At 44.4% G+C, this 12,768-nt stretch overlaps 1 protein-coding gene across 2 annotated transcripts in view; it reads left to right on the forward strand.

Annotated features, from left to right (window-relative positions):
* The window catches only part of LOC141923341 (deubiquitinase DESI2-like), a 58,023-nt gene extending 46,013 nt beyond the window's left edge, over positions 1-12,010 (forward strand). For both annotated transcript variants that reach the window (XM_074824323.1, XM_074824324.1), the window contains one exon: positions 11,081-12,010. In XM_074824323.1, the coding sequence (XP_074680424.1) occupies positions 11,081-11,323 (243 nt within the window). In that variant the 3' untranslated portion in view covers positions 11,324-12,010. The remainder of the gene's footprint in view (positions 1-11,080) is intronic.
* The last annotated feature ends 758 nt before the right edge of the window (positions 12,011-12,768 follow it).

Here is a 12,768-nt window from a genome sequence, read left to right on the forward strand (position 1 = left end):
CTTTACAGAAGATAACAGTAACTAGAGGATCAAGAGAGAGGATGAAGGTTTTCTGCTTCCAGGTTCTTCTCCAGTTTGGTGATATTCCACAGTATTGAGTATAATGATCACACCATGTCACTGCAGCTTAAAGACTCTGAAAAAGCTTTTGCTGCTTAGCCCATTCACAAACAGAAGATGACTCATTTGACTTCCCACCAGCAATTTTCCATGCTTCTAAAGTTTCCTGTCTAAGATAAGCTATGGAGCTATGTTCTTACCAGAGTGATGACAGTTGCTACAGCATGTCTCCGAAAAGGGCAAACCACCACAGGAAGGGAGAAAAACACCTTTGAATCAGCACCAGAACTGGAAGATAAGTGGAATGACTCAAGGAAACCACTCTTCCCTTCATCAGTGAGATTACTGCCAAGCAACTGGAATGATCCCTATTTAAGGAAACTCTTTAGCACCTTGTTATGGGACACAATTATCAAAGGAGTGTGGCTTCTGAGCACCAGGGAAGATAGCCTTTTATTCCCCAACAGCCTTACCGGTGGTGAAATAGCAATAAAGTCAGTGGGTCTTATGAGCCCTTTTGATAACATATGAAGCTGATGCTCATCATAATTAGGAAATTAATTGAGAGGCACTGATTTGATTCACCTTAAAAATTGTTGATGTTGGAACTTTACCTGAGGACAGCAGTGACAGAAGGTTTTATTCTTTTACCATGTCTTTCTTTTCTTTTCTTGAAAGGGGAATGATTTCTTTCTGATTTGTGTGTGTAATTTATCTTAAATGCCAGAAAAGGTCAAAAACCCTCTGCATTTTGTAGCAGTTTCCCAGCCTGGAGTTATTTACCTGTTTTGCAGCTGCTCTAAAACTACCCTACTTTCTTTTTTTTTAACAACAAAAAAAAAAAAAAAAAAAAAAAAAAAGAGAAGGCAGCCAGGAGAAGGCTGAGTCTGTGTTAGTAGGACCCGCTTGTATCTTTAAGAGTATGGTCAGAGAATCTGCAGTAGCTCCCGGGACAAACCTGGCTCAGAAACACCTGAGTGATCTGGTAAAAATTCCCCGAGTCAATAAAAGCAGAATTTGGCTGCATGACTGAGGGATGCTGAAGCACAGTTAAACATCCCTATTTGCTTCCTAAATTATCACAACTTTGTCTTATACCCAGAGAAATCTATTAAAAAAGACGAAAACCAACTCAGAAGTTAGTGCGTGTGGTTCACATCCACATGTAATCATTCTTTAGAAGGCTCTTTAGGGTCATTTGGATTTGAGGGATTAAAAACCCTTCAGGAAAACAGATTGGTATCTCATTATCCAGCCTCCTTTTGTACCCACTGATCCTTTTCACCCCTTTATTCCTTTAAATATTAAAGGGTCTGTTTCCTTATTGCTCAGCATTTCTTGATCCAAAGGATTGGATCCAGGGGACAGTGCTCAGAGATGCCATCTGGGTAAATGGCTAAAATTTGAACTAATTATTAGAGCTGAACTAGGATTTTCAGAGTAAACCAAGTCATCAAAATCAGAGCCTTTTAGGGGGATCTGGCAGTTTTAATAAAACTTCTGCTAGGACGTTTTGTGAATTCAGACAGAACTAGCTAGTGAGACATACTCATCCTCAAGTAACTGAGAGCTTCCTGGACAGAAAGAAGCTTGCTGGGGTGTGGGAGAGCAAAGTGGACTAAAGATTTATTTACCTTTTCTCCTCCATTTCAGTGAAAATTCAACTGAATATCAGGCACAAAATGTTCTGGTGCAGGGAGTCCCTCAGGCTCTCCTGTGGGAACTGTCCTACTTTGATTATTTACATAAACAGAGAGATAACACATTTCAGCAGGAGAAGAGAGAGGCCTAAATTGGAATTTGTGTGCTTGTGGTTTTGGAAGCTCATTTTGAAGTTGTAGGATTTGATTTGCAGAAATTTCCAGAGAGAAAAATATTTTGGGGAACTGGGGGTCTTGTTCTAGGGCTGAGGGGTCTTGGAAAATAGGCCTGAGGGTTAATGAAGTGAGCTTGGCCCATTCTTTGGAGGGAAGGAGGGAAGAGAGTCTCCTAAGCATCTGAGGTGGCTTAGGTCAGCCTTGGAAAATTCTTTAGCATCCTAGATGAGGCTGACTCCTACAGGGCAGGGATCATGGACCCTGTCACAGTCAGATGCTTTGCAGCCAGAGTTTTAGAGCTGCAGCACTGCAATCCTCAATCTGGGAAGTAAATAGCTCCCAGTCTCCTGAAGTCAGGAGGACTCTCTCAAATCAGCCTAAAAGGATGGTCTCCAATAGGAAATACCTTGAAGATTAACAGATGGAGCCTGCAGAGTGAATCCTACAACCTGATGGTTACAGAGGACTGAAGTAGGCATCTCGCATACCCACTACTGACGCTGACACCACAGTGATATTATTAAACCTGCATGCCAGATTGGATGGAAATGCTTGGTGAAGCCACACAGTCTGAATTTCCTTGGGAGGTAGGGGATGATCTTGGTGCAGTCAGGCTTGTTTGCATGCAGATCACATCTAGGCTGGATGCTAGGGCTTCTTTCCCCTTTTCTTTGTATTATTGGTAAAGATTGACAATATTGACAGTAGCAGAGAGAGGCTTTGTCATTGTGTATCTGAGTGATAGCAGGAAATACACATAACTGAAGTGCAGTGTAAGATATCTCTGTGCTGGGCTTTAGAGCTATGTCTGATGTATACTTACCTGATGGTATGGCTGTCTTGGTTGTCCTTTGTCAATATGGTTGGAGCTTTGGGAGAATAGAGGGATCTTACTTTACTGGTAGAAGGTGTGGAGCTGTACTGAAGTGACAGGAGATGGTAGCTAGTGCATATTCTTTTCTCTCTGGCTATTCACCTGTCCTTTTCCAGCCAAGGCAAAGCTGACAGCATGTACCAAACTTATAACAGAATCCTGCTTTCCTTAGAGGAGCCTGACTTTCAGTAAATTCTCTGAAGAAGGCAGGTTTGTTGAATCAACGACCAGATGAGGGCACTTTTTAATCATCAGTGAATAATTCAAGCCTAAATCTTTTCAGTTCCAGCCCCTGGCACACGTGAGTTCTCATCATAATGTTATTAAAAACTATGGAAGCTCTCCTTAGCCTGAAAGCTATCAGAGAGAAAGGATTAAATACCAGAGAAGGGAGCTTCAGGTGGCATCTGAGTCACAGTTAAAAGTGGCAGAAGCTTTTATAAACCGGTCTTCAGCAGATCCTAAGTAGACAAGTAATATCCGTGTTTTCCTTGGTCAACAATTGCTTTTCAGTTGCCTCTCTTGTAGGAGATAGGTGTTTTGTTGCGTAAAAGCCTACATGATTCTGTTACTGGCAGGGGACACAATGCTCCCAACAGACAGAAAGGAGAGAAGGAAATGAAAAAACAAAAAAACAAACAACCACAGGGCATGAAAGAACGTTAGGAAAGCTTTATTTCCTGGTGCCTGAGTCAGTCCTCACCGAAGCTGATAGAAAGACTTGCTTCATTGCAGCAACCTTTGACGGTTGTTAGCTCTATGGGGAACAGGCTGTGTTAGTTTTCTGTTTTTTAACTGCCACATACATTTAGAAGCAGCTTATTAATAAAGACGTCCTGCACCCATGAATTATTCTCATGGTTTCAGATGGATGTCATTGTTTCTGCCTGTAAGTACGCGCAATTTCGACTGCATGGAGTTAATAAACTGCTATATTGCATTCCAAATGTGGCTTCTCTGCTGTGGCAAAATAAGATTTCTAGGTGTAGTTTGTGTATTAGTTAAAATTTGAAGTATTTGGGAAGTTCTTAGAATACAGGCTGCTATGAAAATATAAACATCTTTTTTCCATCATCAACCTTTCTAGCTATCCTTGCCATCCTGAATGAGTCTTATAGCCCAACAAAAATGGTTAGTGGAATAACTCTTACATGGATCTTGCAGCTCTCTCAGTCCATCCTGTTTTCCTTATCTATCTACATGTGCAGGGGAATAGTATCAGGTGGCAAATAATTTGAAACAGAAATCCCCCCCAGGGCAAGTTTTTAGCACATCATTTCAATTTTTTAAAAATGGTCTGATTTTGTCACATGTGCCTCTGCAGTTATTTTAGGTTTTCCCTTTGAAGTGATCCACCTAGCCAAACAGATTAAATGTGAAGATATTTTAAGAGTGAATTTGAAAAAAACCCCACCCCAGCTCAAGCTCTTTGGGGCTGGTGTAATGTGGGTGTTTTGCATAATCTTTTTTATTTAACCTCCTCTTTGCATCTGTCTTCCCAAACCAAAAGCTCCCTTTCCTTACCTGTTATAAATAAGCATAATACCTTGGAGCTAAGTTAGTTTGTACTATCTGGGAATTCACCTCTAGTCGCGCCATTATGGAGTCTTTGAGCCTTTGTGTGTGCAAATGCCTGAGAACAGATGCCTCCTTTCCAGGAATGAAGGTGGCAAGGAAACACCCGGTCCTTTTCACCAGCTGCCTGTTGATAAATGAAAAGTGTCAGGAGTGTAAATGAACTGTCTTAAGTGTGTTGATAAGCAAAAGGTTCCAGTCACTAAAGCCTAGGAGTCCTGCCAACACTGCCAGACAGAAGGTCTCTCCCTGTTCTCATGAGTTCCTGTATTTTCTCTTCAAATTGTATCTCCATCCACAGTAACCTGCTGCTCCCTAATGTTAGGAAACAAGGCTTGAGACTGAAACACAGGATTTCCTTGGTTAGCTATTCAGGAAAAAATAGACGCTCTTGATGTCCATCCCTCTGTGCATCTGGGTTGGCCTGGTCACCTTCAGCATGTCCATAACACTGGAAAGCACAACCCTATTAGGCAACAGCTGTTCTCAGCCACTGGTCTTGAAACAGCATCTGCTAGGAGAAGGCAGTTACTCTTCAGGCCGTCACAATAATATGAATGAATTGCAGTTGCTCATTCATTTGGTGGCAAAATCATTATTTTAAATGTCACTAACAAGCCCAGGCTTAATTATACTTAGTATTCCCCAAATGGTTATCTGTTATGAGGCCACTTGCTGCCTACCTTGTCATCCTGCAGCTGCTGGATGTACATGTAAGTGCTGGTTACAAGGAACTTCATGCTCAAAGAGGATATTGCCATACTCCAGTGTTGGTACATAACTAATCAGTGATGCTGCTCTGAATGTGGTTCATCAAGATGTCACATTTGCAGCTACTGTGCCTCTCCACTGGTGGCCTAGCCAGTGAAGCTGAAATAGTGCTGTGAGTGCTGAGGTGCTATAAGCCAGCTGTCTTGTTTGACTCAGAGCTATACACTCCATCATCTCTCTTCTTGGCATCTCTCTGCATGCAGACTCCTGCACAGAGTCAGCTCTGTCCTTCAAGCCACAGGACCACAGAGGTGACAGACACATTCACACCAGCATCACAAGGGGAGCAACATGGTGGGTATTAGTCTCTCCTTTCAATGTGTGTCCTTTTCCTTGCTCCTGGCTGGTCTCAGGGAGACGGTGCAGATGCTTCTTCTGCTTTACATAGGAGAAACACCTGCAGTGCTGCGGAGGACCTGTAGGAGTGACAGTACCCTGCCTGCTGTGGAACAAAAAGGGATTGCCTAGGAGAATGGGAGCATTGTAGACAGTTGCTTAAATTAATTTAAAAGTTTTTTCCCTTCCTGCCTTTGAGTCAAGATGCCACCTCCCAGCACGCAGCCTCATTACTGAGCTCATTCAGCCTCAGCTACAGTTTCTGAGCTCTACCCTTTCCCATGCAAGATGCAAGCCACTCCTGGCTCTGCTGAATGCATGCTGCATACAGCTTCACGGCCCAGTGAAAGGGCCCCCCCTCATCTGTTCTGTTGATCCCCACAGGCTAGTTATATTCCCTAGAGTAGAAATTGTTGCTTTTACACAGTAACTATGATAAATCTGTTTCAAGCAATTGATCCTAGCATGCCAACTCCGCCAAGGTGAGACTGTGCTTTCAGGTATGTTGCGAGGGCTGTTTGTCCATTCTCTTTCAGGAATGTTATTTCCAATGTACACACCATGTGCAGCAGCTGCTCAGGAGTGCAGAGCTAGAGGTATGTTCCTCACTGATGCACTCCGACTCCCCTGTCTCTGCCAGCACTGGGCAGTTATGCTACCAGTTCAGTTTTTGCAAGGTGGTAAAAAAGATGTCCCTGTGCATTGGGTTAATGGTTTATTCCAGATGTGTCCAAGTACTAATTTCATCGCACTGACATGTTTATCTTTCTACATGTTTTTTCGCTACCCTAGCACAGCCTGCAAGCTTTGCCCAGGCAGATGTGCTGGTTTGTATCTAATGGCCTTATTCTGAAATTCTCATAAGCATCATCTGTGCTATATTGTCTAGGCCTCATAGGAACCAACTCATGCAAACACTGCAAAGATTCCCCTTGGGCTCCAAAGGCTTTGCTCCTGAAGTGCTCTGGGGTGTGTGTTAGACTCCTCAGGCGCTGATAAAAGCCCTTTGCATTCTCTAAGACACACCAAGGGGAATACTGTACAGTAGCTCAAATGGATATATGCCCTGTCTGGATGCCACCTCATTTTCAGCTAGGCTGCTAAGTGGAAGTGGCAGTGGGTGGTTCAGCAGATGTTCAGTGCTGAACTCTCTGAGCCTCAGTTTGAAGACAAGAATTGAAGTAATTAGCATGTATTGTTTGAGAAATGTAATGTTGCCTCTGTTCATCTTGATTTTCATGGGTCAGAACACTACATGGTGCCTTTGGGAAGGCTCACTTAAAAAAAATTCTTAAGTGCCTTGAGTTATACTTCTGTGCGTGGCCTGAATTGCCCCAATTGCATCATCCAGCACAGCGCTGTACCTATTGCATTCAAGAGCTTTCTCTTAGGATCTACAACTAATCAGCCCTTCACTTTATTTTGAAAGGGGCTCAGCCTGTTAGACTATCTCAAACAATGTCTAGCATATGCCCATAGACCCAAAGCCCTCACAAAATGCAGCACATTGATAGTGTTGTCCTCTAGAAGGCATCTTCCATTGTGGCCTTTCATTTAAACCCATGTTTCCCAGCTGCTAGGCAGCTCCCCTGCCCAGAGTAAAGCTTTGCAGGGAGCTTTAAGGCCTTCCTGAGCAACAAAGCCTAGTTCTTAGGGCACTTAGGGGGAGGGAGGAGTGATGGAGTGCAGTCCTAGCTCCAAGGGCAGTTTGTACATTTTAACCAGTGACTGCTTAGTGCAAAATGACACATCTTAAGATGCTCAGAGGATCTTTTTGCATCCCAAATTAGTTGTTTCTTGATGAGTTGAAATCCTGGTGTGGATTTGACAGCTGCCCAGAAATAGCACCCCAACTGTCATGTCCCATTTCTCCCTCATGTTTGGCTTCAGCCACGGATGTCTGAGCTGCTCTTTCCACTTGACTCTGCAGATGCCAGCTGGGTCATTCGCAGCTCTCAAGAGTCCCCAGAAGCTGCAGCTGTGGGAGACTTGGCTCTCTATCATGAGGTGCCGCTCAGTGGAAGCTGCAAGTACATGCAGCCTCTGCCGAAGTTTCTGCCTGAAACCAGGACAGGTCTCTTGGTGGGCAATCACAAGCTGTGCTTGCTATTGAAAATGTTATATTTCAGTCTGCAGCAGGGACTGGCTGCCTCTGTGGGGTGAGAATAACTCACACCTTCAGGGACCTGACAGTGACAGAAAGATGAGGAAGAGCTATGCCTTGCAGTGATAGCTGGACACTACTCACGGGAGGTTTACAAAGCTTAGGGAAGCCCTACACGGGCTGAGGTGTTCCAAGCTTTGCCGTTAGTAGTCCAGCCTCTCATGTACTCTGCAGGGTTTCCCATCCCAAACACTTTTCTGCCTCAGAGAAGCTATAAGTAAACCCTGAGCTACCTTTCAGGCTCACATCCCACACAGGCTTAGTCCTTCTGTGACTAAGTTCCTTCTCCCGTCGGCTTAAGAGGCTCAGCTGCTTTCTTGTCCAGTGTCAAGCTCAGGCTCCACTACAGCTATGTTAAGTTTCCTGAAGGGATGGGTAGCAGGACAATCTGATATGATGGTCAGGACCAGTGATTTCTAACCCATAACAGTTTATCAGCTAAGTCTGACAGGACAAGTACGTGACCCATAACAGTGAAGTTTACCTCCTTCAAAAGAGAAAACCTCACTTGTTTGGCAAACAAGAAAAAAAAAAAAAACTAAAATCCTAAACTCTAAAAACCTCTAAAAAAGAGTTCTGCTGGTGGAAACAATGGATGGTATCAGGCTTCTGTGAGTTTATTATTCCAGTGTGCAGTTTTCAGTTGAGAATTACCCTGAAAAGCTGCTGTAGGTAGATTTTTCTGTGTCTTCATACGCAATTGGAAAACACCCACTTCATCTTGCTTGTGCTGTTTTATTTAAACTCAGTTGGCTTAATCCCATTGCAGTCAGGTTTATTTGATGTTTCTCCATTAGCTAAGTACTGCTGGATGCTCCAGCACAATATGCTTTATGGCAAGGAGTGAAAAACACAGGAGCAGGCTGTAGTTAGTGGCATACCCTGCTGTTGCCCTTTTGCTCCTGTTGAGCATTGTGTTTTGCTGTGGAATAGTAACGAGGCTTCACTGACAAGAGGCGAGGACAAGCATGACTGAGGAAAGGGAAATCACTTTGACTTCATCATTATCCTTAAGCTCCACAAACTGCCCTTTGGTGATTGATGGCCTGATGCCCACACATCTCTATTCTTTTTCTGGCTCTTCCTTGCGTCACTGATTCATTCTGAAGAAGCTCCCATAAACAAAAGACAAACATCTCAGCATTGCTTCCACATTGGGAAGTGCTATTTCAGTTGCTAGGGGATTTGCTCAGCAAAGATAGTCAACTCTTAAAAAGAGTATTTCTTTTTCAGGCAGTCTTACCTGTTCTGTTGTTTCAGCTAATTATCTGAAGAATCATACCCTGGTTTTGTTTTCCTATTAATATCTGGAGGGAAGTCTTTAACAAGACAACTGCTTGAGAACTAAACTCGCATGCACACATACATCACAAGGAACGTAAACTGAGTCACTTTCTACACTAGCAATATGTCACCTAAGCTCCTGGAGAGGAAGAAAGAGAAATGCTACAAAATCTAGAGGCAGTTGTGCTGCATTTTTTGGCTTTGGCTCAGGTTCAGTGTTTGAGTAGAACATACTGAATACAATTTTAAAAATTCAGCAGTATTCCTGTGAAAATGGTCAGATATGTCTGGTGAGAAAATCAAATGGATCAGCAAATTTTCTGTGAACAAATCTTAAAAGCAGGTGAAGAGGTCATCTACTTATAGGCTCAGGCAATAGTTCTAGCAGTGGAAACCAGGGATCTGGATGGAGATAAAGAATTTCTAATAAAGTAATTATCCCCAGATTAAAAATTTTAAAAATACAGATTCATATAGCTGTATCTGAGGTTAAGTAGAATGCAGCACTGGTAAGAACTGAAACAAAAGTCCTTGGGGTGTATTAGGTAAAGAACAGTCTATGCTTGCAAGTAATTTTAGCAGCTGAATGGCTCTGCTCATTCTCTAATACCTAATGATAATGTCTTCAATTTCATACATTGATTTTTAAACAATGCATGTCAAAATAAAGTGAGTTCCGTAGCCAAATGAGCATGGTCACAGGTTTGCCACCTTCTTCACAGTTCAATGGAAACTCCACGGTGTTGGAGCAAGCTAATTCCCTTATCCTCAAGGTGACTGTTGAAGTGGGACTTAGATTGTTCTGCCCAGGCCATACTCATGAAGGACCAGCTGGTCATCAGCCGTAATAGCTATAATGTGGCACGGCCCATCCTCTAGCAACTGCTCCAGTTGTGCTCCCTGAAAATCTCTTGAAACCTCTAAGCATGGCATTTCCATTGTCAATAACAGATATCTCGTTAAATAATCTCCTTGGTGGATTACAGACAAACACCCTCTTAGTTTTTGCAGTAATTAGTATTAAAGTAAGTGTAGTTTTAGACAGGAAGAGGGTGGGATGAAGAGCAAAGGAATTTAATACTGGTGGAAGGTGCAGAATGGGCAATCCTGGAACCACTAATCCACGTAGATTGTTGGATAAAGTTTGCGGGGTGGAGTTTCCTCCCTGCTTGTCTTGCTCCATGGGAGACAGTGCTGGGAGGGAAGGTGAATTTGGGTATTATGATTACTGTACCCACCCCAGACTTCAGGCTCTAGTATACTGGTGTAGGGTCACACAAGCAGTATATTTTACTAAAGACAGGCTCTTGAGGCACCCCGGCTGATCAGTTCCACGTGCCTCTTCTGTGTCTGGTAAAATGTAAAGGGAAACTTTCCTTATGTGGCCTAAGCTAGACACAGCTACTAAAATCTGGCCTCTGTGTGGTCAAACGCTACAGAAGAAAGGAGCTGCCATATGCAGCAGGTTGTTTCATTGTGCTGAATTTGAGATGACCTTGGAAAACAGTATCTGTGCTAGCAGAGTGTAACCCAAAACAGTGCCAGGAGCATCTGTGATGAAACACAGGCCTAGTGAGAAGCTAGTATTTTTCTGTTTGTTGCTTGCTTTCCCACATTTAGGAAATACCATATGAGGAGAAACTAAAGGGTGATGTGCTAGGATAGGAAAAGGACCCCCAGATACTGTAACTTGACTGATGTGGTGTGTCAGCCCGAGGAAGAAAATCGAGCAGCAAGAACAGCTTCGCAGGCATCTCTATCCACCCAGTCAGGCTCAGCTTCTGGGTTCCTCAAGGTCTGGCCAGCAACAGACTAAATATTTTTCCAAAATTTTTGAGCTACTTGGAAAATGAGTGTCTTTGTCTTGGTTGAGAAGCACCACCAGGCCTGTCCTTTTACCCATGGACTGCCTGGAGTGGCCTGAGCTGTTGAGGACTGTGAACTGTTTCCCCCAGTCTCTGCTATGATGCTGGCAAGGGCTATGGCTGGCAGGGCTCTCTGTGCGTGTCGAGCATTGTGTAGTCATTTGCTTTTATAGCTGTTTTGGGCTGCAGAAGATGCTCCCTACACTTCAAACAGCTTTCTTCTGAGCAACAGGGAATTCACCCCGCTGAGGTGGTGGTGCGGATGGGGATGACATTGCCACCACGTATGTGTTTTAGTACTATTAACCATGCTCCTTTTCGGTTTGCTCCACAGATACTATGTGGGAAAGAGATCCCCCGCTGGGTGAACCGCCTGGCCTACTTCAGCTCGTGTATCCCTTTCCTCCAGAGCTGCCTCCCCAAGGAGTGGTTGACCCCAGCAGCCCTGCAGAGCCACATCAGCCTCGGCCTCCACAAGGAGGAGCAGGGGGACACAACGGATGAGGAGGCCCCCTCCACCTCTGCAGCCCCCTCAGCCTCAGGCACATCGCGAACCTGTAGACATACCCGTGTCTAAACTGTGCCCAGTATGCCCTCAAATAACATCCCCCTCCCTCTTGTACTATTTTTTTCTCACACCCTTTCACACACCTTGGTTTCTCTCTTCTCTTCTTCAATGGACAACACAGAGGAGGGAAGACCCTTTCTACTAAGGAGGTGAAGCTTCAGCCCCTTTTCCAAGGGCTGCCACTACAGTTGCTCGACAAAATGACTGTGAACCCCAATGCTGAACTGAGGAGTGTGGCGACTAAACTGGATTCTCCTTCCAGGGCCCCCATGCTCCTCGATCCATGGAGAACTGCTGGCTCTCTCGGGCATGAGAGGATGCGTAGGGGCAGGGGGGCACCATACTGTGAAGTTCCTTCTCTGGAACTGTTTTATCTTTTTATCTCTTCCCCCCTCATGTGAGCCCAGCAGCCTCCTCTCTATTTTGGCTGGGTTTGCCATTTCCATTCCCCTATGGCAAATCTCCTGCCCATACCCAGTGAAGGAAGCAGAGCCAGAATGCAACCTTCTCATCTCTTAGACCAGCAACAAGCTCCACTCAGCCCCATCCCTTTTGTAATTATCAGGTTTCTAACTCATGTGAAGGACAAATGAAAGGTGCTGCTGTTCTACAACCACCAGTTTTCAGTACTCAAATTTAAGAGCTCGAATGACTGTCCTGCTCTTGAAAATAATAACAAAGAACCTAGAAAATGAATGTGTTACCGTGGCTTTTCTTTGGGGTCAAAAAGAGGATGGGGCTAGTGCTTAGAGGCAGCTACTAAGTAGGTGCAGAGATGACTGTTGACCATATTGGTGCTTTTTGGCACAGACCCCTCTCAGTTCCCCTAATTCTAGGCAGCGTTCCTGGTTTCCTTTATTCCCCAGATTCCCTGGGGAATCTCTCTCCTAGCTGAAATTTGCTGGCTGTCTTTGGGGGAACAGCCCTCCTGAGCACAAGGATAAGAGAGAATTTGTTGGCAAGGTCAGTATTTCCTTCAGCTTTTGCTCCTGCACTCATAGACCTAAAACATGTCTCCAGAGCCACCCTTCCCCAGCCTGTTTTTGAGCCAACTCAAGGTAAAAAAGTGGTGAATCCAAAGGATGTCAACCTGTTTCCTTCTCCTCTCTTTTTGGAGGTGGAGGGGGAAACTTAGGGCCACATCTGGAAAGCATGGATGACCCTTCCAATGCGTGGGCCACCATGGTGTCTTCCGTTGTGTGCACTATTTCAGTGGCATGAAAAATAGGCACAGCTGGCTCACTGGCCTCTCCAGGCTGGCTCTTGACAAGAATCTGGTCCTTGGATGTATTTATGCTCATTCTGACAGCTGACGAGAAAGCAGAGGAGGAATGGACAAGTACACCAACTCTTCCACTCAATTACTTCACTAGGAGTTCTAGTCAAAAGATGTAGGAGAGAATCAAAGGGGAAATCCAGGCCCCTTGCAACTCCTCTTGGCTACACAAAGGAGG

This window comes from Strix aluco, chromosome 4, assembly GCF_031877795.1.
Source record: "Strix aluco isolate bStrAlu1 chromosome 4, bStrAlu1.hap1, whole genome shotgun sequence".
Lineage (NCBI taxonomy): Eukaryota > Metazoa > Chordata > Aves > Strigiformes > Strigidae > Strix > Strix aluco.